Source organism: Amblyraja radiata, chromosome 4 (assembly GCF_010909765.2).
Source record: "Amblyraja radiata isolate CabotCenter1 chromosome 4, sAmbRad1.1.pri, whole genome shotgun sequence".
In the NCBI taxonomy this organism is placed as follows: domain Eukaryota; kingdom Metazoa; phylum Chordata; class Chondrichthyes; order Rajiformes; family Rajidae; genus Amblyraja; species Amblyraja radiata.
In genome coordinates, this window is record NC_045959.1 from 105,784,738 (window position 1) to 105,810,966 (window position 26,229).

Genomic DNA, 26,229 nt, shown 5'->3' on the forward strand with positions numbered 1-26,229 from the left:
CAGTGCTGAATCTGTCTACTTATTAAAATGAATAAACAAAGGCTGATACTGCACAAGGCAATAGAAAGTTAGGCAATTGGTTTGAAATAAATTTGGTGCTTGCAAAGTTTACTTTAGTTCACTTAACTTTGTAATAATTACATCTTAATAGCTTTATTTTTTTTTGTTCTGTCCCTTGCTTCTATCACATGATGTAGCAATATCACATTGAGGTGAGAGTTTGGAGTGTGTTTTAAATTTCTCCTCAGTTTTTAAATTATGTTTTAGTTTTGCCGTGGTGTGATCTCAGTTATTGTTAACTGTAACACCTGCCTTTAACTCAGCGGGTCAGGCAGCATCTCTGGAGAGTAGTTGAGGCTAGTTCATTGGCTATATTTAAGAGGGAGTTAGATGTGGCCCTTGTGGCTAAAGGGATCAGGGGGTATGAAGAGAAGGCAGGTACAGGATACTGAGTTGGATGATCAGCCACGATCATATTGAAGGGCCGAATGGCCTACTCCTGCACCTATTTTCTATGTTTCTATGAATAGGTGATGTTTTGGGTCGAGACCTTTTGACTGTAAACGCCACCTATACCTTTTCTCCAGAGATGCTGCCTAACCCGCTGTGTTACTTCAGCATTTTGTGTCTATCTTTGGTGTAAAGCAGCATCTGCAGTTCACAAATTGATAGATGATTAGGAGCAGAATTAGGCCATTCGACCCAACAGGTTCATTCCTACACATTACGCCTGCTTCTAAGGCGTGTCGGTTCTCCAGGTATACTGTGCTTGGAAAACTGCCAATAATGAACAAACATATTTAGGATCTGGTCAATGCTTTCAAGTCCAAAATAGTGCTGGAAAATGCAAGGGGATTGGATCAAGAAATCAGGCCAGAAAGTATGATTTTTTTATAAATCAATTTAACACTGCAAACTTTTAGCTGCAGCAAATTGGAAAGTGGTCATTAGTGGGTGATTAAAGCACTTAGTCCAGGGTCAGGAAGGATTAATTATGAACTGATCATCCTGCTAATTACACTACTTCTGAATTACACTGCATGGTTATTTTCTGTCAGGTAATCAGAATTAATATTCCGACAGTGATTACTAAAAATCCTGCTTTTAGCTTCCGTTCTTTATCATTCTTCCTTTATAAGAATTTATAGTGACTAGTGGGGTGCCTGAGGGATCTGTGTTGGGTCCACTGTTGTTTGTCATATACATCAATGATCTGGATGATGGTGTGGTAAATTGGATTAGTAAGTATGCAAATGATACTAAGATAGGTGGTACACAAAATTGCTGGAGGAACTCAGCGGGTGCAGCAGCATCTATGGAGCGAAGGAAATAGGCGACGTTTCGGGCCGAAACCCTTCTTCAGACTGATGGGGGGGGGGGAAAGAAAGAAGGAAAAGGGGGAAGAGGAGGAGCCCGAGGGCGGGCGGATGGGAGGGTGGGAGGAGACAGCTAGAGGGTGAAGGAAGGGGAGGGGACAGCACAGGCTAGCCAAATTGGGGGAATTCAATGTTGATGCCATAGGGGCGCAAGGACCCCAGACGGAATATGAGGTGCTGTTCCTCCAATTTCCGCTGTTGCTCACTCTGGCAATGGAGGAGACCCAGGACAGAGAGGTCGGATTGGGAATGGGAGGGGGAGTTGAAGTGCTGAGCCACCGGGAGGTCATGTAGGTTAAGGCGGACCGAGCGGAGGTGTTCGGCGAAACGGTCGCCCAACCTACGCTTGGTCTCACCGATGTAAATTAGCTGACATCTAGAGCAGCGGATGCAGTAGATGAGGTTGGAGGAGATACAGGTGAACCTTTGTCGCACCTGGAACGACTGCTTGGGACCTTGAATGGAGTCGAGGGGGGAGGTGAAGGGACAGGTGTTGCATTTCTTGCGGTTGCAACGGAAAGTGCCCGGGGAGGGGGTGGTGCGGGAGGGAAGGGAAGAATTGACGAGGGAGTTGCGGAGGGAGCGGTCTTTGCGGAAGGCAGACATGGGGGGAGATGGGAAGATGTGGCGAGTGGTGGGGTCACGTTGGAGGTGGCGGAAATGGCGGAGGATTATGTGTTGTATTTGCCGGCTGGTGGGGTGAAAGGTGAGGACCAGAGGGACTCTGCCCTTGTTGCGTGTGCGGGGATGGGGAGAGAGAGCAGTGTTGCGGGGTATGGATGAGACCCTGGTGTGAGCCTCATCTATGGTGGCGGAGGGGAATCCCCGTTCCCTGAAGAACGAGGACATTACCGATGCCCTGGTATGAAATGTCTCATCCTGGGAACAGATGCGGCGTAGGCGGAGGAATTGGGAGTAAGGGATGGAGTCTTTACAGGGGGCAGGGTGGGAAGACGTGTAGTCCAGATAGCCATGTGAGTCAGTGGGTTTATAATGTATGTCGGTCAGGAGTCTGTCCCCTGCGATGGAGATGGTGAGGTCAAGGAATGGTAGGGAAGTGTCGGAAATCGTCCAGGTGTATTGGAGTGCCGGATGGAAGTTGGTGGTGAAGTGGATGAAGTCAGTCAGTTGTGTGTGGGTGCAGGAGGTGGCACCAAAGCAGTCGTCAATGTAGCGGAGGTAGAGGTCGGGGATGGGGCCCTGGTACGCATTGAACAAGGATTGTTCAACGTACCCGACAAAGAGGCAGGCGTAGCTGGGGCCCATGCGTGTGCCAATAGCTACGCCTTGTGTTTGGAGGAAATGGGAGGAGTCAAATGTAAAGTTATTGAGGGTGAGGACCAACTCCGCTAAGCGGAGGAGAGTGTCAGTGGCTGGGTAAAGGTTGCTCCTCTGGTCGAGGAAGAACCGGAGGGCTTTGAGGCCATCCTGGTGGGGGATGGAGGTGTAGAGTGACCGGACATCCATGGTGAAGATGAGGGGGTGAGGGCCCAGAGAGTGGAATGCGTGGAGGCGGCGGAGAGTGTCTGAGGTGTCTAGAACATAGGTGGGGAGGGATTTGACCAAGGGGGATAGGATGGTGTCAAGGTATGTGGAGATGAGTTCGGTGGGGCACGAACACGCAGAGACAATGGGTCTGCCGGGAGAGCCGGGTTTGTGGATTTTAGGGAGAAGGTAAAAACGGGCCGTGCGGGGCTGGGGAACGATGAGTTTGGAGGCTTGGTCAGGTAGGGCGTGGGAATTGATGAAGTCGGTGATGGTGCTAGAAATGGTGGCCTGGTGCTCGTCAGTGGGGTCATGGTCCAAGGGTAAGTAGGAGGAGGTGTCCGAGAGTTGGCGCGTGGCCTCAGCTTTGTAGAGATCGACGCGCCAGACTACCACGGCACCTCCCTTGTCGGCTGGTTTGATGACCCAGTCTGGGTTTTTGCGGAGAGATTCGATGGCAGTGCGTTCAGAGGGGGAAAGATTGGAGTGAGACAGGGGAGTGGAGAAGTTGAGGCGGTTGACGTCGCGGCGGCAGTTCTGAATGAAGAGTTCCAGAGCCGGGACTTTCTGAGGGGGGTTCCACGAGGAGGGGGTGCGTTGGAGACGGGAAAAGGGGTCATCATTAGGGGGCGAGGACTCCTTCCCATGGAAGTGCGCTGTGAGGCGGAGACGACGGTAGAAGCTCTCCAAGTCATGGTGGGCGCGGAACTCATTGAGATGGGGACGGAGGGGGACAAAGGTGAGACCTCTGCTGAGGACAGACCGTTGGGTGGGGGAGAGGGGGAGGTCGGGGGGGATGGTGAACACCCGGCAGGGGTGGGAGTTGGGGCCAGAGGAAGGCAGGTGGGTAGACTGGGTACGGGGTTGTGGGTGTTGGAGGGGTGGTGGGTGGTCAGGGGGTGGGGGGGAGAGAGGGCTGTGAGGTGGGTGGGGAAGAGCGGGTGTGACATGGTTGGGGGGGGATGGGGGAGGGTCAGTGGAGCAGCCACTGAGGTTAGCACGGCTGGGCAGACGGGCGCTAGGACCCGGTGGAATTAAATCGAGGAGAGTGGGAGTAAGCAGCGTGAAGGCTGCAGGCCCAGTGCAGAGTCCAGGCTCCAGGTAAGGCGACGGCTGTGGGTTGCTGGAGGGGGGTGGAGTGGCGCGGGTCAACGGACCCGATGGTCGGAGTCCAGTGGCGCGGGTCAACGGACCCGATGGTCGGAGTCCAGCGGCGCGGGTCACCGGACCCGATGGTCGGAGTCCAGTGGTGGTTGAGTCGGGGTCCGCGGGCGATGCGTGGGTGGTCCCGGTGGGCGGATGGTCGGCGGGTCGGCGGCGAGATGAATCGGGTGCGTAGCGGCGGCCATGTTGAGATAGCCCCGGTCCGGCGGCGTTGTCGGGTAGTTGGGGTCGGGTGGCGATGTCGGAGGAATCGGCGAGGGGGAGCGAGTCCAAGTTACCGTTGAAGCTGCGAGGCTGGGCGTCATCGGTCGGCAGGTGAGGGTCGGCGGCGGCATCGATGTAGAGGTCGGTGAAGGCGGCGGCCCGGTGCGTATGGAAGTCGCTCCTCGAGGCCAAGATGGCGTCGCGGGACTCGGGCAGGCGATGCGATGCGGGCCAGGGTTGGGGCCCGGAGTCTGCGGGCGGTCGAGTCGCGGAGTGTAGGCGTCGGGAGCGGCCTGGAGTCGGGATAATTTAAGGTCCTTGGTGGAGTTAAGGTGGGCCAGGAATTTTTTATTTAAGAGGTGGATCTTCCGGCGGATGAAATACAGCTGGGGTCCGTTGCAGGTCAGGGTTAGTGAGGCCTGAAGTCCAGGGAGTGTCGATGTGAGGTCCTGTTGGTGCCGGCGCATCGCGACCAGGGTGGATCTCAGTGCCCGGTTGGAGAATTGCTGGGTATGCCGGTGGATAGCCAGTCGGTACCGATGGTCCGGTTGGGGTCCGAACTGGGCGGTAGGGAACTGGAGCTGGAAGCCGTGGGGTATGAGATGATGGCGCAGACAGGACCCGAGGAAGCAGATGTGGCTGTGGTATCGAGTCTGGGTAAGGGTATGGTCGTACAGTTGGAGGGCAGGGGGGATCACAGAAGGTGTGCAGTTAGAGAGGAGGTTGTGAAACTGTCTCCGGAGAGAGGAGGAGAACTTCTTCAAAGTAGGCATACCTTGAAGAGATATCGCAGTGGAGTAGACAAAGTGTTCAAAAGGGAACTGCAGATGCTGGAATATCGAAGGTACACAAAATTGCTGGAGGAACTCAGCGGGTGCAGCAGCATCTATGTAGCAATGTTACAAAATTTTGAGATTTTAAAAATCAAGTCTGTAATTTATCCCATCAGATAAAGCATAAAAATAAGTTTAATTTGACACCTAATTCACTTTCATATCTCAAGTATTTAAAAAGTTATGGCCATTTTCATACTGGGAAATGAGCATCTTGTTCCCTATTGATTTTCTATGGACATAACAAAAAAGCTGTGATCGTGAACAGTCAAAAGCCCATAACTTTCTTAAAAATTAAGAGAACTGAATGAAATTTTCAGTTATCATAGATTGAAGCATTCTGAAACAAATATAAAATAATCTTACTTGGATGACCTGAAATTAAAGCATATAATTAGTTAGTTACCTAATTGTAGCTAATTTCAGACTTCAATTACTAGATCTAAACATCTATCCATTTCTTAATAAATGATTAACATTTTTAAATAGCCTAAATGTCCAAATAATATTCACAAATAATTCACAATAAAACATGATTTTTAAATCTCATTTACATTAATTTATAGGCCAAATGGAAGGAATTTAGTGTTTAATTGCTGTAAATAAATGCCCATTTAAATCAGCTTTCCAGTGGGTCCCTGTGGAACGCGCTGGTTTAGAACGTTCACATTGCGGTAGATTTGTGCCTCAAATGCCGAGAAAAATACTGCGCGATATAATGGGCCCAAATTGAGCTACTCGCAATAGTAAACTTTGTATAACGGGATCTTTAGAAGCCCTTTTTAATGTAAAAATATACAACCTAACTTCTGCTATCTGCTTTATGAGACCCTGCGGTTGGTGACGGTCGCGGGTTTAAAGATTGATTTTTAAACTACTATAACTATTATTCAAGGCCTTTAAACCTAATAATAGCTTTTGCGACGGGGTCTTCCAGCGATTTTTCGTTAATAATTAACTAGGCTGAACATTTTCGATTGGAACAGCTTAGAGAAAATCGCGTTTTAAACCCGCCCCCTCTAAACGGCGCCAAAATCGCGCACACCCACAACGGAAGATTTTCAAGGACGCTTCAGGTAGGCTTTGCAACATACCTAATCTATGGAGCGAAGGAAATAGGCGACGTTTCGGGCCGAAACCCTTCTTCAGACTGATGGGGGGTGGGGAAAGAAAGAAGGAAAAGGGGGAAGAGGAGGAGCCCGAGGGGGGGCGGATGGGAGGGTGGGAGGAGACAGCTAGAGGGTGAAGGAAGGGGAGGGGACAGCACAGGCTAGCCAAATTGGGGGAATTCAATGTTGATGCCATAGGGGCGCAAGGACCCCAGACGGAATATGAGGTGCTGTTCCTCCAATTTCCGCTGTTGCTCACTCTGGCAATGGAGGAGACCCAGGACAGAGAGGTCGGATTGGGAATGGGAGGGGGAGTTGAAGTGCTGAGCCACCGGGAGGTCATGTAGGTTAAGGCGGACCGAGCGGAGGTGTTCGGCGAAACGGTCGCCCAACCTACGCTTGGTCTCACCGATGTAAATTAGCTGACATCTAGAGCAGCGGATGCAGTAGATGAGGTTGGAGGAGATACAGGTGAACCTTTGTCGCACCTGGAACGACTGCTTGGGACCTTGAATGGAGTCGAGGGGGGAGGTGAAGGGACAGGTGTTGCATTTCTTGCGGTTGCAACGGAAAGTGCCCGGGGAGGGGGTGGTGCGGGAGGGAAGGGAAGAATTGACGAGGGAGTTGCGGAGGGAGCGGTCTTTGCGGAAGGCAGACATGGGGGGAGATGGGAAGATGTGGCGAGTGGTGGGGTCACGTTGGAGGTGGCGGAAATGGCGGAGGATTATGTGTTGTATTTGCCGGCTGGTGGGGTGAAAGGTGAGGACCAGAGGGACTCTGCCCTTGTTGCGTGTGCGGGGATGGGGAGAGAGAGCAGTGTTGCGGGGTATGGATGAGACCCTGGTGTGGCCTCATCTATGGTGGCGGAGGGGAATCCCCGTTCCCTGAAGAACGAGGACATTTCCGATGCCCTGGTATGAAATGTCTCATCCTGGGAACAGATGCGGCGTAGGCGGAGGAATTGGGAGTAAGGGATGGAGTCTTTACAGGGGGCAGGGTGGGAAGACGTGTAGTCCAGATAGCCATGTGAGTCAGTGGGTTTATAATGTATGTCGGTCAGGAGTCTGTCCCCTGCGATGGAGATGGTGAGGTCAAGGAATGGTAGGGAAGTGTCGGAAATCGTCCAGGTGTATTGGAGTGCCGGATGGAAGTTGGTGGTGAAGTGGATGAAGTCAGTCAGTTGTGTGTGGGTGCAGGAGGTGGCACCAAAGCAGTCGTCAATGTAGCGGAGGTAGAGGTCGGGGATGGGGCCCTGGTACGCATTGAACAAGGATTGTTCAACGTACCCGACAAAGAGGCAGGCGTAGCTGGGGCCCATGCGTGTGCCCATAGCTACGCCTTGTGTTTGGAGGAAATGGGAGGAGTCAAATGTAAAGTTATTGAGGGTGAGGACCAACTCCGCTAAGCGGAGGAGAGTGTCAGTGGCTGGGTAAAGGTTGCTCCTCTGGTCGAGGAAGAACCGGAGGGCTTTGAGGCCATCCTGGTGGGGGATGGAGGTGTAGAGTGACCGGACATCCATGGTGAAGATGAGGGGGTGAGGGCCCAGAGAGTGGAATGCGTGGAGGCGGCGGAGAGTGTCTGAGGTGTCTAGAACATAGGTGGGGAGGGATTTGACCAAGGGGGATAGGATGGTGTCAAGGTATGTGGAGATGAGTTCGGTGGGGCACGAACACGCAGAGACAATGGGTCTGCCGGGAGAGCCGGGTTTGTGGATTTTAGGGAGAAGGTAAAAACGGGCCGTGCGGGGCTGGGGAACGATGAGTTTGGAGGCTTGGTCAGGTAGGGCGTGGGAATTGATGAAGTCGGTGATGGTGCTAGAAATGGTGGCCTGGTGCTCGTCAGTGGGGTCATGGTCCAAGGGTAAGTAGGAGGAGGTGTCCGAGAGTTGGCGCGTGGCCTCAGCTTTGTAGAGATCGACGCGCCAGACTACCACGGCACCTCCCTTGTCGGCTGGTTTGATGACCCAGTCTGGGTTTTTGCGGAGAGATTCGATGGCAGTGCGTTCAGAGGGGGAAAGATTGGAGTGAGACAGGGGAGTGGAGAAGTTGAGGCGGTTGACGTCGCGGCGGCAGTTCTGAATGAAGAGTTCCAGAGCCGGGACTTTCTGAGGGGGGTTCCACGAGGAGGGGGTGCGTTGGAGACGGGAAAAGGGGTCATCATTAGGGGGCGAGGACTCCTTCCCATGGAAGTGCGCTGTGAGGCGGAGACGACGGTAGAAGCTCTCCAAGTCATGGTGGGCGCGGAACTCATTGAGATGGGGACGGAGGGGGACAAAGGTGAGACCTCTGCTGAGGACAGACCGTTGGGTGGGGGAGAGGGGGAGGTCGGGGGGGATGGTGAACACCCGGCAGGGGTGGGAGTTGGGGCCAGAGGAAGGCAGGTGGGTAGACTGGGTACGGGGTTGTGGGTGTTGGAGGGGTGGTGGGTGGTCAGGGGGTGGGGGGGAGAGAGGGCTGTGAGGTGGGTGGGGAAGAGCGGGTGTGACATGGTTGGGGGGGGATGGGGGAGGGTCAGTGGAGCAGCCACTGAGGTTAGCACGGCTGGGCAGACGGGCGCTAGGACCCGGTGGAATTAAATCGAGGAGAGTGGGAGTAAGCAGCGTGAAGGCTGCAGGCCCAGTGCAGAGTCCAGGCTCCAGGTAAGGCGACGGCTGTGGGTTGCTGGAGGGGGGTGGAGTGGCGCGGGTCAACGGACCCGATGGTCGGAGTCCAGTGGCGCGGGTCAACGGACCCGATGGTCGGAGTCCAGCGGCGCGGGTCACCGGACCCGATGGTCGGAGTCCAGTGGTGGTTGAGTCAGGGTCCGCGGGCGATGCGTGGGTGGTCCCGGTGGGCGGATGGTCGGCGGGTCGGCGGCGAGATGAATCGGGTGCGTAGCGGCGGCCATGTTGGGATAGCCCCGGTCCGGCGGCGTTGTAGGGTAGTTGGGGTCGGGTGGCGATGTCGGAGGAATCGGCGAGGGGGAGCGAGTCCAAGTTACCGTTGAAGCTGCGAGGCTGGGCGTCATCGGTCGGCAGGTGAGGGTCGGCGGCGGCATCGATGTAGAGGTCGGTGAAGGCGGCGGCCCGGTGCGTATGGAAGTCGCTCCTCGAGGCCAAGATGGCGTCGCGGGACTCGGGCAGGCGATGCGGGCCAGGGTTGGGGCCCGGAGTCTGCGGGCGGTCGAGTCGCGGAGTGTAGGCGTCGGGAGCGGCCTGGAGTCGGGATAATTTCTAAGATAGGTGGTGTTGTGGATGATGAAGTAGATTTTCAAAGTCTACAGAGAGATTTAGGCCATTTGGAAGAGTGGGCTGAAAGATGGCAGATGGAGTTTAATGCTGATAAGTGTGAGGTGCTACATCTTGGCAGGACAAATCAAAATAGGACGTACATAGTAAATGGTAGAGAATTGAGGAATGCAGTTGAACAGAGGGATCTAGGAATAACTGTGCATAGTTGCCTGAAGGTGGAATCTCATGTAGATAGGGTGGTAAAGAAAACTTTTGGTGTGCTGGCCTTTATAAATCAGAGCCTTGAGTATAGAAGCTGGGATGTAATGTTAAAATTGTACAAGGCATTGGTGAGGCCAATTCTGGAGTATGGTGTACAATTCTGGTCGCCAAATTATAGGAAAGATGTCAACAAAATAGAGAGAGTACAGAGGAGATTTACTAGAATGTTGCCTGTGTTTCAGCACCTAAGTTACAGGGAAGGGTTGAACAAGATAGGTCTTTATTCTTTGTAGTGCAGAAGGTTAAGGGGGGACTTGATAGAGGTCTTTAAAATTATGAGAGGGATGGACAGAGTTGACGTGGATAAGCTTTTTCCATTGAGAGTAGGGAAGATTCAAACAAGAGGACATGATTTGAGAATTAAGGGACAAAAGTTTAGGGGCAACATGAGGGGGAACTTCTTTACTCCGAGAGTGGTAGCTGTGTGAAATGAGCTTCCAATGGAAGTGGTGAAGGCAGGTTCGATTTTATCATTTAAAAATAAATTGGATAGGTATATGGACGAGAAAGGAATGGAGGGTTATGGTCTGAGTGCAGGTAGATGGGACTAGGTGAGAGTAAGTGTTCGGCACGGACAAGAAGGCCCGTTTCCATGCTGTAATTGTTATATGGTTATATGGTTATCTCCACTTTCAACCGTGAAGTTTAGTTTATTATCACGTGTACCGAGGTGCAGTGATGAGCTTTTGTGGCGTGCTAACCAGTCAGCGGAAATACAATACATGATTACAATCGAGCCATCCACAGTGTACAGATACATTATAAGGGAATAACATTTAGTGCAAGATCAAGCCAGTAAAGTCCGATCAAAGATACTCCGAAGGTCACCAAAGAGGTAGATGGTAGTTCAGGACTGCTCTCTAGTTGTGGTAAGATGGTTCAGTTGCCTGATAATGGCTGGGAAGAAACTGTCCATGAATCTGGAGTGTGTGTTTTCACACTTCTATACTTTTGCCGGATGGGAGAGGGGAGAAGAGGGTGTGACATCCTTTATTATGCTGCTGGTCTTGCCGAGGCAGTGTGAGGTGTGTGTGAGTGTGAAATATGCATCTTCTAGATGCACTGGGATGCATCCTCAATGATGTGGAGTCAATGTGGAGGTTGGTTTGTGTGATGGTCTGGGCAGCGTACCATTCCACACAATTTAAGCTTATCGACCTGAAGGCCTTTCTATGCTTGTACATAAGACAAAAACTGAGATGAATGTAACAGCATTAATCAAAAGGAGTTTAGAAATTGAGCTTCAGTTGCATGCATTCAAAGTACAACAAGCTTGGCTTTTATACATTCTACCCTGCTTCTAAAGTTCAGTATCATTAATGCCCAAGAGAGCAGAATTACAGCGACGGGGCCCAACATTTATCCCATTTGACTGAGGTTGGAATTCTAACTGGGAAGTTATCATTATTAGATTTAATTTAACAGAGCGAAAAAACACGTTATTTGCAATAATGTTTAACAGATACAGATACTCATAGTCTCATGACCACTCACAAATAAATACATGAGGAATAAATAGCAGATAAATCTTGAATCTGCTGGAAATATTTAGTTGATTGACAAATGTGATGTAATTACAGGCAAGGCCACTGCATCAGTGAAATCTTAAATCTGCACAAGATTCTTGAGATTTCCAGGGATAAGTTCATGTGATAGGAGCAGAATTAGTTTATTCGGCCCATCATGTCTACTGCGCCATTCAATCGTGGCTGATTTATCTCTTTCTCTCTCTCTCTCTCCCCTAACCTCATTCTCCTGCCTTCTCTCCATAACCCCTGACACCCGTACTAATCAAGAATCTATCAATCTTTGCTGAAACCTAAAATTGATCAAGTTTATTTTAAAATGTGACAACCATTGTGTGGGATGGAACTGCGGATGCTGGTTTACTCCGAAGATAGACACAAAATCACACCGGGACTGGGGGTGTCTTTGGAGAGAAGGAATGGGTGACGTTTCGGGATGGGTCCGAAGAAGGTCTCGACCCCGAAACGTCACACATTCCGTCTCTCTAGCGATGCCGCCTGTCCCGCTGAGTTACTCCAGCATTTTGTGTCTACAACCATTGTGCCTATTGGAAGTCACGGGGCTGATGTGAATTGTTTGCAACAGGTAGCAAAGGTTGAGCACAGTTTTGTGCCATATTTTTCCATTAACTTCAATGGAAAGAGGAACGGAGTGAGAATCGTGTCATGCAGAGAACGCCTATTTCCCATCCGGAGAAAGCAGTTCAGATCCAGTGCACGACTTCTGTTTAAAGAGCTGGGAGATTTTGTTCTGTCACAGTCTGCATGATCTGTGCAGCGGAGATTTTTTTAACATTACAAAGAAATGAAGCAATAAGTCTCATTATGTAGAAAATAATTAAGATGCAGCAGTTTTAAGTGTGTATTCTTTTATCTTTCACAGTTGGATGAAGAGACCTCGATGTGGTGTGCCTGACCAGTTGGGCAGCAACGTTAGATTTAACATTAGACAGAAGCGGTACGCATTAACGGGCCAGAAGTGGCATCACAAACACATCACTTACAGGTAACTGCGTTCAAACGTTGCTTTGCTTAATGTGCATTAGGAAACGACTTTTAGTTTAGTTTAAGAAAGAACTGCAGATGCTGGAGAAATCGAAGATAGACATAAATGCTGGAGAAACTCAGCGGGTGAGGCAGCATCTATGGAGCGAAGGAATAGGTGACGTTTCGGCTCGAGACCCGTCTTCAGACTGATTAAGGGTCTAGACCCGAAACGTCACCTATTCCTTCGCTCCATAGATGCTGCCTCACCCGCTGAGTTTCTCCAGCATTTTTGTCCACCTTTAGTTTAGTTTAGAAATACAGCGCGGTAACAGGCCGTTCGGCACACCGAGTCCGCACCGTCCAGTGATCCCCGCACACTAGCGCTATCCTACACGCATTAGGGACAATTTAAGCTTATACCAAGCCAATGAATCTACAAACCTGTACGACTTTGGAGTGTGGGAGGAAACTCGATCTCGGAGAAAACCCACGCAGGTCACAGGGAGAACGTACAAACTCCGTACTACAGTCGGGATCGAACTCAGGTCTCCGACGCTGTAAGGCAGTAACTCTACCGCTGCGCCACTGTGCCACACACTTGTAAGATAAAAAAGGAAAATATCTAGACGTGCAATAGATAATTCAGTAAACGCATATCTAGACTTTAGAGATAGAGTGAGGAAACTGTCCTTCGGCCCACTGAGTCCGCGTCTACAAGCGATCCCCATACACAAACACTATCCTACACACTAGGAACAATAGAAATTCTTGATAAGTATAGGTGTCAGGGGAGAAGGCAGGAGAATGGGGTTAGGAGGGAGAGATAGATCAGCCATGATTGAAAGTCGGAGTAGGCTTGATGGGCCGAATGACATAATTCTGCTCTTATCACATGATCTTATGACCTTATGATTACTATTTGCAAAGGGCTTATCAAGATAAATTTTTCCAGTGTTGCATTTGGGCATAAAAGGTCAACTGAATGGAGGTGAAGCACAAAGAAGAAAATGGTGTAAATACAACATGGTCAGAGTGGAGGCTTTTTTGAGATGCATTGCTCCTTCCAAATAATGTGCCAATTTTAGTTATCACCAATGGGCAAAGGTGAGCTTAGACTTTAAAGATCATGAGCGGGAAGAGGCCTTTCGGCCCACTGAGTCCACCCCGACCAGCAATCACCCTGTGCACTATCACTATCCTACAATTTACAATTTTACCAAAGCCAGTTAACCTACAAACCTGGATGTCTTTGGAGTGCGGGAGGAAACCGGAGCACCCGGAGGAAACTCACATGGTCACAGGGAGAACGTACAAAGCTTTATCTCGAAACTAAATTAAACTAAACTAAATGACCTATCTCCCAAGACTAGAACCTGTGTAAACCATTGACATCTTTACCTGGAGAGTTGTTTTCTCACTTTGCATTCCCAGCTTGAAGCTTAATCTGCTGTTAGTTCATAACGGAAAATTTCATGTGCAATTTTGAGTAAATTAAATTCATAATCATATTTTCATAGCCAAGTATGTTTTGCAATATACAAAAATTTTGATTTGCCTTATAGTCATATTAATAAAAAGCAACAGAGCACACAAAATACATTTTAACATGAACATCCACCACAGTGACTCCTCCACACTGCTCACCGTGATGGAAGGCGGATAAAGTTCAATCTCTCCCTTCTATGTCCTCCAGCGGTTGGGGGCCTCTGAGCTTCAGTTGACGGGACGATCTTACTCCCGTAGCCGGCGGCGGGTCTCCTCGTCGGGGCGATCAAGCTCCTGCTTCGGGGGGGAATCTCAGCTCCCCTGTGCCGGGCGATATATCCCGGGTCGGGGCTAGTCGAACATCATGCAGTTTTGGAGCTTCCCGACATCAGTCTCTTAACCAAGACCGCGAGCTCCTTGATGTTAAAGTCCACAGGCAGGGGTTGGAGCGTCGATCCCAGGCAAGGGATCGGCTCCAATGGTAAGTGGGGCTCAAATTCAGTCCCAAGCAAGGCCTCCAGCTTCACGATGTTAGAAAGGGAACCCAATGAAATGGATGTTCAGCAGTCAATAATTCTTCTTTAGAGTAAGATTGCGCATCGAACATTGGTCCAACATGGCTAGTAAACTGTCAACTATTTTGACAGGCTTGTTTAGAGATACAGGGCAGAAACAACAGACGACAGATGGCACAATGGGCTAAGTGTTCGGCTGGCAACCGGAAGGTAGCCGGTTCGAATCCCGCTTGGAGTACATACTGTCGTTGTGTCCTTGGGCAAGACACTTCACCCACCTTTGCCTGTGTGTGAATGTGTGTGAATGTGTGTGAGTGATTGGTGGTGGTCGGAGGGGCCGTAGGCGCAAATTGGCAGCCACGCTTCCGTCAGTCTGCCCCAGGGCAGCTGTGGCTACAGAAGTAGCTTACCACCACCGAGTGTGACTGAGGGGTGAATGAATAATGCGATGTAAAGCGCCTTGAGTATTAGAAAGGCGCTATATAAATCCCATCCATTATTATTATTATTAGAAACAGGCCTTTTGGCCACCGTGTCTGAACCGACCAGCAATTCCCGCACACTAATGGTATCAGCCACACTAGGGACAATTTACAATTATACCAAGCCAATTAGCATATAAACCTGTGCAGGAAGGAACTGCAGATGCCGGTTTACACCAAAGATAGGCACAAAAGGCTGGAGTAACTCAGCGGGTCAGAGCATTTCTGGTAAACGGAATAGGTGATCTTTTGGGTCAAGTCTGAAGAAGAGTCTCGACCCAAAACGTCACCTATTCCTTTTCTCCGCTGAGTTACTCCTGCTTTTTGTGTCTTATCTTCAGCCTATAAACCTGTACATCTTTGGAGTGTGGGAGGAAACCGGAGCTTCCTGGAGAAAACCTATGTGGTCACAGGGAGAAGGTACAAACTCCGTACAGACAGTACCTGTAGTCAGGATTGAACTCGGGTCTCTTGCGCTGTAAGGTAGCAACTCTACCACTGTGCCACCGTGCTGCCATGTGTGGTACATTTTTTTCCGAAGTTCCAGTGTAAATCAGATCCTTCTTAGGCCCCCTTCGGTCGTGGCTGACCATGGGTGTCTCCAGGGTGCTATTCCCTATATGGAGGACGCCTGTGCGTGACTTTGTTTAACGTGGGGAGACTGGTGCACAGACAGCCACCCCACGGTCCTTGTCAGATCTGGGTCAGGATCCAGTGGCATGGAATCCAAGACGACCGGAGACCCTTTTCTGCTGCAGCCTTCATCCGCATTCCCAGCCGTTGTGACGCTCCACTAAGGTCAGCCATCGTCCTCCGCCTGTTTCACCGTTGAGGTCTTGGTAACAGATTATTGTTTCAGTACGTGGTATGTTTGAGAAAGGAAAATATAAATTAATGAAACATCTGAGGTGCTTTTTATCGATAATGGCTAAATCCAAACCATCATGGATATTTCTCTCAAAATCAAGGGAGATAACAAGGAAGGCTGTCATAGGATACATGATACATAAAATTGGTATATAAAAATTATGTGAGACATAGACAGGGCGGATAGTCAGTACTTTTGTGTCCCATGCTGGAGAAACTCAGCGGGTGCAGCAGCATCTATGGAGCGAAGGAAATAGGCAATGTTTCGGGCCGAACCCCTTCTTCAGACTGATGGGGGGTGGCGGGGAGAAGAAAGGAAAAAGGAGGAGGATGAGCCCGAGGGCTGAAGGATGGGAGGAGACAGCCCGAGGGCTGAGGAAGGGGAGGAGACAGCAAGGGCTAACAAAATTAGGAGAATTCAATGCTCATGGCCGCAGGATGCAGACTCCCCAAGCGGAATATGAGGTGCTGTTCCTCCAATTTCCGGTGTTGCTCACTCTGGCCATGGAGGAGACCCAGGACAGAGAGGTCGGATGGGGAATGGGAAGGGGATTTGAAGTGCTGAGCCACCGGGAGGTCAGGTAGGTTCTTGCGGACCGAGCGGAGGTGTTCGGCGAAACGATCGCCCAGCCTCCACTTAGTCTCACCGATGTAGATCAGCTGACATCTAGAGCAGCGGATGCAATAGATGAGGTTGGAGGAGATACAGGTGAACCTCTGTCGCACCTGGAACGACTGCTAGGGTCCTTGAATGGAGTCGAGGGGGGAGGTAAAGGGACAGGTGGTGCATCTCTTGCGGTTGTGTCCCAAGGTGGAAATGTCAGACTGGGGGGGGGGGGGGGGGGGGGGGGACACCTTAAGGTAAAAGGAGCAAAGTTTAAAGGAGATGTGTGGTTGTTTTACACAGAGGCTCTATAAGGCGCTGGCCAGGCCGCATTTGGAGTTGGTGTGCAGATTTGGGCCCAACATCTGAGGAAGGATGTGCTGGCTTAGGAGAGGGTCCAAAGGAGGTCTACAAGAATGATTCCAGGAATGAGTAGGTTAGCCTAGGATGAGCATTTGAGCGCACTGGACCTGTACTCACTGGAGGTTAGAAGGTTGAAGGTTGAATTCATTGAAACTTACAGAAACGTACAGAATAATGAAAGGCATAAATAGAGTGGATGTAGAATGGATGTTTCCACTGGTGGGAGAGTCTTGGACCAGAGATCGGAGCCTCGGAATTAAAGGGCTCTCTTTTAGAAAGGAGGTCAGGAGGAACTTCTTTAGTCAGAGGGTAGTTAATCTGTGGAACTCATTGCCACAGAGGGCTGTGGAGGCCAAGTCAGTGGATAATTTTGAGGCAGAGATAAACAAATTCTGGATTAGAACGGGTGTCAAGGGTTATGGGGAGAAGGCAGGAACGTGGGATTAGGAGGCAGAGAATTCCACAGACACCTAAAACTTAACTTGTGAACTTGTGAACAGAGGGTGGTGAGTCCCTGGTGTGGATGGTAGAGTAATTGGTCTGTCCCACTTAGCCGATTTTTTGGGCGACTATAGGCAACTGCCGCAAAATTTTCAACATGTCACAAAACTAAGGAGCTGATTGTGGACTTTAGAAGGGCTCAACATCCAAGGACGTACACGCCACTGGAGACTAAGGGAACTACTGTGGATAGGGCGAGCACCTTTAAATACCTGGGAGTCCACATCACAGAGGATCTGACATGGACAACACACACTGGTGAGTAAGGCAAGGCAGCTCCTTTACCACCTCAGGCAGCTGAGTCTCTCTGACGATCCTTCACCTTCTACTCGGGGGCTGTAGAAAGTATCTTATCCGGCAACATCTCAATCTGGTTTGGGAACAGCTCTGCCCAGGACAGGAAGGCTCTGCAGAGAGTAGTGCGTTCGGCCGAACGCACTATGGGAACAACACTCACCCCCCTGCAGGACCTATACACCAGGAGGTGCAGATCCGGAGCCAGCAACAGAATGAGGGACCCCTACCACCCCAGCAAAGTTTATCATTTATCATTTTAAAATAAATTGGATAGTTATATGGACGGGAAAGGAATGGAGGGTTATGGTCTGAGCGCAGGTATATGGGACTAGGGGAGAATACGTGTTCGGCACGGACTAGAAGGGTCGAGATGGTCTGTTTCCGTGCTGTAATTGTTATATGGTTATATGGTTATAAAGGATTATTCCAGCAGCTACGATCAGGCAAGCACCTCCGTTGCCACGCTGTGAAAACAAAGAGGATGAGACGGAGTTTCTTCCCACAGGCCATCAGGACTGTAAACTCTTATCTCACCAGGGACTAATTTACTGTTGTGTCGTGTCTTAAAAAAACAAAACATCTAAAATGTAAATACTGGTTCTGTTCTATTCTGTTCTGTTGTTCTGTTGTTTTTGCACAATCCGCAGGCATTGCCACTTTCATTTCACTGCACATCTTGTATGTGAGAAGCAAACTTGACTTGTTGAAAATTTTTCGGAGACAGTGGCGACAGTAGGTGCTATCGTATGTTGTCGCCATGTGTCGTAGGTGAATTCCATTAAAACTAGTCCCTGGCAGTCGCCTAAAGAGTCGCCTAAGTGGGACAGGCCCTTAAACAGATACAAAAGTGGCGTTTAAAGGGCTTTTATATATCCAATAATAATAATAATAATAATAATAAACTTTATTACGGACTCGAGGTCCAGACAAGGGGCAACATTACATTAAAAAATGCATTGCATATTAGATATAATAAAGTACATATAACATCTTAGTATATCACTTATAAAAGCATCATAAATTATATATTTTTTAAAAACACAATACATAAGTTAAAAATCCAGATTAAAAGAATGATCAATGTCCTACAACAAGACAACGATACCAGTGTCTCCACAGCTGGGATTCGTAGCGTGTAGTGCTAACCCTTATGTTTGACAAGGCCACTATAATAGTAAGATTAAACAAGAACTTACCAGTTTGAAGTTTGATCTGTATTTTATGAGGAGGAACGTTGAGGGAATACGTGAAGAACCCGCTTACGACGCATGCGTGTCATCCTTCAAAGCAGCGGTGTGAGGTCACAGAAACACTATAATGACCTAATATAGTAAGATTATCAAAGAGATACCAGTTTAAGATATGACTAATCGAGGGTGGGAGCGGAGGGCACGTATTCCCTCAACGTTCCTCCTCATAAAATACAGATCAAACTTCAAACTGGTAAGTTCTCGTTTAATCTTACTATTTTACTTCGGAGTCACGTGAGTTACTACGTGAAGACTTCAAAGCTCTGTGACCTCATGCCGTGGAACGAGTCCATGCTTCACAACTGCCTTGGTTGTGGGGAGAATGATGTTAACATCATTAAACATAATACGATATTGAAACCCAACTGTAAAATATTAATTCCAATTATTGCCCCTATTTATGCGGTGAATTATATGCAGAACTTAAAATAGTTTCTGCAATTCTTCCAGGTTCAATAACTGATTTGTTATAAAGTCGTTGGATAGTTTCCTCCGTTGACCATTCTACTGTCTTGAGGGTTTTGTCCATTGGTACGTCCAGCTTCATAGCTGCCAATGTAGCTGCAGCCCTGATGGAGTAAGATTTAATTTCTCCTTAGAGTCCACTCCAGCCTTTGTCAGGACTAGCTTAGCCATTTAGAGATGATCTGGACTGTCACTGTTTTGAGTGGCTATTAGTAGCTGATAAACGTGACATTTCTTCCCTCTGATGATCTAGCATACTTCATGTATGATAGTAAATGAGTTATAATACAGCAACGACCATCTGTCGTATAGGCTCTGTACTTTGTTTTTAGGCCTGCTGACCCCTGTCTGTTCGGTTTGACCCTTTGATTGATGTGACAGGTTTAATTCCCTGATGAAATCATCATGTTGTCCAGCCTTAGTTTCTGTAGTGACTGGACTCTTTGCGCCGTGACCAAGGCCATCAGCATGACTGTTTACATAGTCAGTTTCTGTAATGACAGAGCTGTAGCTGGAGACCAGTTTCTTAACTTGGTCAGTACAAAACTCACATCCCATATATGAATGTACCTAGTTCTTGGGGATTAATTTTAACATGCCCTTAATGAGTTTTGTTACCAGTGTGTGTGTCCCCACAGAATGTCGCTCTGTACCTTCGACAGGTATGTAGACAGAGCACTCCTGGCGCAATTATGGTACTATGACTAAGCCTCTCATCGTAATGGAGGCTTGCCAGGAATTCCAGAACAGATGGCTGTTTATAGATCTGTGGGTGATAATAGTTATGAACGTACTTCCTATTTCTAGAGAATACCAAGTACTGTTGAATGAGTGGACTGTCTGCGACCCGCTGAAAAGATTCCGCCTATGGTCCGTCAGTCCTAGGTGTACAAGAGGTGCTTTCAATTGTACAATAAATAGGTTAATATAGATAGTAACATGGGTAACTCTCCATGTTGCTAGAAAGAACCAGTAAGTTAGGTCTATGATGGATGGTGATGAATGGTTCTGCCTTCTACCACCGTTGTTTATAATATGTTGTTTATTCTTATATGGCTGCAGGCAATATCATTTTGTTCAGACCTAAATGTCTGAATAAAATAAGAATTCAATTCAACTTACAAATAGAGTTGGCCAGATAGTCACGTGGTGTCGGTAAGTTTCTACCCATAGTTGACATACTACTCCCGGTGTCCATAAAACTGGTCACTGTTAATGTTAGGTTATGACCATGCCTAACAAATGTACCCACATCTAGCGCCATAGTGGCGTCAGTCGGTTACTTCATTAGCCTGTCAGAATGACCCATAAATTGTTTGCATGACGCGTGACTGCGTTCAGAATTAGATAATGTCTGATATTATATGCTTCAATTTGTTGCTTCCTTGTCTGAATGACGTTCAGTTCAGTACATGCTGAACTAAGGAGCAAGTAATGAATACCTCCACATTCTATATCAGTGGTTTGGGAGGTTCCAGGTTTGCATATAAGGCCAGTGCATCCTGGTGAACTAGTGTCATGTTTATTTCTAATAGTGCGGCCGTTAATATCCCGCTGATAGGACTTTAGAACTTTCTTTCGGTTCAATACCTTGTCCTGTTATGTTTTTGGTTACTGCTAAGACTAAAGGATCCAGCAGTCCAATACAATTCCTGATAGATAGCATTCCCATCTCAGGATTACACAGTAATGTCTGTTCCAGTAATGTCTGTTTCAGGGGAACAAAAGCACACCTGTGAGTAAGGCTAACTGGTCAGATTTGAAGCCAGCATCCTGACCAACGTGTCTCCAAATACTTCAGTTAACACTGGCCACATTCAGAGTCCCACAATTTCCCGGAGGTAAATGTCTTGCCAACACCTCAGCAAAGGTATTGGCTTGCAGGTGATGTGTAGACATGTACTTTTATCCAACCGCTCCTGCCGACCTTCGTGCTCTCGGGCACTAGTCGCACGCGGTTTTTGCCGCAGCCGGTCCCCATGCCTACGGGCACTGATCGCTCCCGCCCGCCCCATATAATTGTGCCGTTGCTCACAGTCCCGGTACTCCCCGGCACCTGTCGCTGACGGCCGAACATGCTGCAGCCACTCGTACCGGTTTCCCAGCTCCGCGAAAGTGGCCGCTGCTGGCTGCGCTATATCCTGCAGCTGCTCATCCTTACTTCGGTATCGGTAAGTATTATCCGGAGGCTGTTTCTCCACATCACTTTCGCAGTGATGTACTTTGCGCTTTGCCTTCCCGCCCGGTCTAGGATTTGATTGTCCCGGCGCGGGGTTTAAATCCGGCACAGCTGATGTCTCCATACAAGTTGCCTGTGCCGGCGGCTGCTGCTGCAGATCCCCGGCACCTTCGCCACTGACGTCCTGCAGCTTCTTTACAGCCTTTCACGCGTTGCTCTGTCCATATCCTACACAGGGTGAAATGCAGAGTCCACTTTCTCCCCTCCTTCAGGGTTAGGTAAACCTGTGCCTTGGTCAGGGTCTGACCAAATTTGGTCCTGCCCACTCTCCGAGGAGTAAGAGATATCTTGCGGCCCCACATGGGGTACCGCTGTGGGACTTACCTTTTGCCCACTGTGGCTAGCCTCCATATTTCTGGGACTGCCACCATGGAGGAGCTCCTCCAGCCGTTTTGGTGTGATTTGCACTCGCTCCCTTTCGGGAAATGGTGGTGCTGATTCTTTCTTTCTTCCACCCGTTTTGGTGTGATTTGCACTCACTCCCTTTTCGGAGATGGTGGTGCTGATTCTTTCTTTCTTCCACCCGTTTTGGTGTGATTTGCACTCGCTCCCTTATTGGGAGATGGTGGTGTCGACATTTGTTGCTGTGCCTCTCGCTCCCTGCTGCTCTGTCCGCTCGTGGCTGCTCCTAAAACCCCTCCAACCGACCCCCATTGCGCACGGGCACTGGTCGCTCGCGGCTATTCAGAGTCGGACTCCTCGAAGTCAACGACTCTGATTATGCCTACCTCTCCCGACCAGCCGGGGCCGGCGCGGGAGCGAAGTTGGGAGCAAAAAATCGGGAGGGAAAACGGGAGCAAAAGTCGGGGGGGGGGGGGGGTTAAGTCTGGCACAGCTATTCCCATTACGGGAGTTCAGCCTGTTGCTGCTGTCTGTTTTCCCCCCCTGCCTCTGCGGTGCTCCAGCGCGGTCCAGCGGGTCCAACGTGTACTCAGTGCTCTCGGGCACGGACCGCTCGCCGCTATTTTTAGACCTGCGGAACCCCTGTTAACGCGCCAGTTCCGCACCTTCCAGCCCCTCGGACCGATGAATTATTAAATCCACTAAACGACTTGTGGGGCTGTTTCCGGGTTGTCGGGAAAACTGCTCCAGCGACCGTTGTCCTAGCGCTAAAGTCGGCTCCGTTCCTGTTTAAAAGCAATTAACGGGCCCCGGCCGCTGCTGGCTGCCTGCAAATCTGCAGACTCTCCCCAGCCAGCTTCATCAGCCTTCTAGATAAAAAAGGGTAAGTAAAGAAAACGAAGTTCCCTTACATTCCTGTTGCAGGTTCAACCCCTGCCGATTTGGAGGTACGTCCTTCCTCCAGCGATGACGAGTTCGAATGCGTGTAGTGATATGACACGCATGCGTCGTAAGCGGGTTCTTCACGTAGTCACTCACGTGACTCCGAAGTAAAATTACATTTTTAGAGTCATTTATCCTGCAAATGAATTTATACATGTGATGTCTTAGGATAGCTTCTAAAGTACTGACTCCTGCAGCCACAAACATATTACTGACACCATCTAGGTTTCCTTAGCAGTATTCTCATGGCATCGTTATATGCCACCTTTAGTCTCTGCAAACTTGTCTTTCCATAGTTCGACCACAGGTGCGCAGTGTAGAGTGGTGTGCAGTATGCTCTAAATAGCGACATCTTCACCACGTCTGCACACGCACCAAATTTACGCAAGAGAATATTCGCCTGTACATACAGCATACGTCGTTGCCTATAAATATCCTCATCATCTGTCATTTGTTCTGTAATAATATGCCCTAGATATTTTGCCTTATTACAGTCACTAAGATTATTGTCAGACAATTTAAAATCAGGAAATGTTAGACATTTATCCTCTTTGGTTCTACAGATCATAACAGCACTCTTACTAGCATTAAATTTAATGTCATGTTCCACACCATACACAGAACATATAGTAAGGAGCTGCTGGAGACCAGCGCTAGATGGACTAAAGACCACAAGATCATCTGCATACATAATATGGTTCACTAAAATATTACCAATCACGCACCCAGTGTTACAGGCTTTCAATTGTTTAGACAGATCATCAATATCTTGATTAAAAAGGACTGGGGACAAAATTCCCCCTTGTCTAACACCATTGCTAACCCCAAATGGGGCTGAGACCCTATTGCCCCATTTTATTTGCATAGTCTGGTGGGCATACCATTAGGCCAGAATTCTAACAATGTATTCAGGCAATCCTCTTTGACTCATTTTACCAAACAGCTTTCTGTGATTAACACGGTCAAAGGCTTGGGAAGCATCAATAAAGCACATCAATAAAGCACATAAGGATTGAAGAGTTTTTGCCTCTATATTTGTTTACAATCTCCTTTAGGGCATATATGCATAAGTCAGTGCCATGTTTAGCTTTAAAGCCAAACTGGTTATCTGTGGAGTTAACAAACTCACATATGGCGGGATATGGATTGCATGCAGGCAGATATTTGTTGGACTTGCACGATATTGTAGGTGAAGTTTGGCACAATGTTCCTGCTCTGTACTGTCTCTATGTTCAATGGTTAGTGAGTATTTCTCTTTTACGATCTCTGCTATTTCGGGAACTGTAAAGGAATGCAAGAAGCTTAGTAAGAAACTGCAAACGGATTGAGATTACAACATTTTTCGTGAGATTTTGCTCCCACTTTAACAAATTTGTTAATGCACAAATGTAGAAAAATACCTTCATTTGATTATTTAATATATTAACCACCAGCATTACACAGTCCAATTCTAAATCAATAGGTTCATCTGGTTAATGCTATCAACAGTTGGCTCCGAGGGCGGCTGGTGTTTACTTGAAGCTTAACTCTATTTAAATGAATAGCCGATAATGAGAAAGGTATCCCTGGAAGGCTACATGCTGAGTCTTAGCCATTTATTGAAGCGGAGTCATTGTTGTTCGGTAAACATACACAGCTCACATTTTGCACACACAGCAAGGAGCCTTCAGCACCAGTCATCCAATTAGTTTCACATTTACTGGTATTGAGGGATAAATGTCGGCCAGCACAGTGGCGCAGCGGTAGAGTTGCTGCCTTTCAGCGCCAGGGACCCAGGTTCGATCCTGACCACGGGCACTGTCCGTAAGAGTTTGTACGTTCTCCCCGTGGGTTTTCTCCAGGATACGATACGATACAACTTTATTCATCCCCGGAGGGAAATTGGTCTGCCGGCATTCCTAACACACGACCAGGTACACGGAAACTTGAAATTAAAATTGAATTAAAAGTAAACAAAAATGAAAAAGGCAAGCGATTGTTGGCTGACTGCCGTGTGCACAGCACCTTAACCGGAATGAACGAACAAACAAACAAACGGATGCATGCTTATCCCCCGGGCAGAGGATTCTAAACTAGAGTGCCCCCCCCCCCCCACACCGTCCCTCACGTCGGGTCCTCCATTGTTCTTCACGATGGCCCCCCCACTGTCGCCCCCTCCCGGATCTCCAGTTTCCTCCCACACTCCAATGATGTACAGGCTTGAAGGCTAATTGGTTTGGTATAATTGATATAATTGTACATTTTCCCTAGTGCATATAAAGTAGGCATGCAGGTGCAGCAGGCAGTGAAGAAAGCGAAATGGTATGTTAGCTTTCATAGCAAAAGGATTTGAGTATAGGAGCAGGGAGGTTCTACTGCAGTTGCACAGGGTCTTGGTGAGACCACACCTGGAGTATTGCGTACAGTTTTGGTCTCCAAATCTGAGGAAGGACATTATTGCCATAGAGGGAGTGCAGAGAAGGTTCACCAGACTGATTCCTGGGATGTCAGGACTGTCTTATGAAGAAAGACTGGATAGACTTGGTTTATACTCTCTAGAACTTAGGAGATTGAGAGGGGATCTTATAGAAACTTATAAAATTCTTAAGGGGTTGGACAGGCTAGATGCAGGAAGATTGCTCCCGATGTTGGGGAAGTCCAGGACAAGGGGTCACAGCTTAAGGATAAGGGGGAAATCCTTTAAAACCGAGATGAGAAGAACTTTTTTCACACAGAGAGTGGTGAATCTCTGAAACTCTCTGCCACAGAGAGAAGGGTATGGAGAGAAGGCAGGTACAGGATACTGAGTTGGATGATCAGCCATGATCATATTGAATGGCGGTGCAGGCTCGAAGGGCCGAATGGCCTACTCCTGCACCTAATTTCTATGTTGCTATGTTTCTATGTTTCTAATAGTGTTCGTGTGCCGGGATTGCTGGTCAGCACGGACTCGGTGGGCCGAAGTGCCTGTTTCCATGCTGTATCTCTAAATTGAATATTAAAAGTACAAATCAATAAAAAAAAAACTTTCAGATTTTATAGAATACTAGACCAAGTGGGACGAGTTGGGCCCCGTTCCCCCAATGCAATATTCCACCACTCACACATTCCCCCAACACAACCCCGTTGTCACCACTCACCCATTCCCCCAACGCAACCCGTTCCCCCAACGCCATATTCCACCCCTCACCCATAGCCCCCAACTGCACAGGCGCGGCTCATTTGCCCTCATCCCCCAACACTCCCTCCCCCTCCTCTTCACCCTCCCTCTTCTCTCCCCTCTCCCTGCTCCCCCACTCCTCACCTCTCCCTTATCACACTTCCCCCCCCTCTAAACACAATGTTTAAATAAAATTTCTCCTCCTCCCCTCCCCCACTCCCTCCCTCTCCTTACAACAACGTACAAATCCCTCATTGCACTGGGTCGAACACTGTTGATGGGCAGTTTATGTAAATGAACAATACAGCACAGGATCAGGCCATTCAACCCACACAATGTCAAGACTATTCCAAGACATGATGCCGACCAACTTTATCTGCTTACACCTAATCCATTTTTCTCCATTCCCTCCACATCCAAGTGATTCCCTGCTATACCCTTTGGATTTTTTGCATATCGATATGCAGTGGGAGAAATGAATCTTACACTGCAGGAGAGAAATTAATCGTTAACCATAGGTAAACACAAATGCTGGATTAACTCAGCGGGTCAGGCAGCAATTGG

General features: G+C 48.7%; 1 protein-coding gene across 1 annotated transcript in view; it reads left to right on the forward strand.

The window, feature by feature from the left end:
• mmp16 (matrix metallopeptidase 16) overlaps window positions 1–26,229 on the forward strand; it is a 119,550-nt gene that overhangs the window by 89,863 nt on the left and 3,458 nt on the right. Inside the window, exons 3-4 of the mRNA XM_033020406.1 lie at window positions 198–212; window positions 12,071–12,193. Of these exons, the coding sequence (XP_032876297.1) occupies window positions 198–212; window positions 12,071–12,193 (138 nt within the window). The remainder of the gene's footprint in view (window positions 1–197; window positions 213–12,070; window positions 12,194–26,229) is intronic.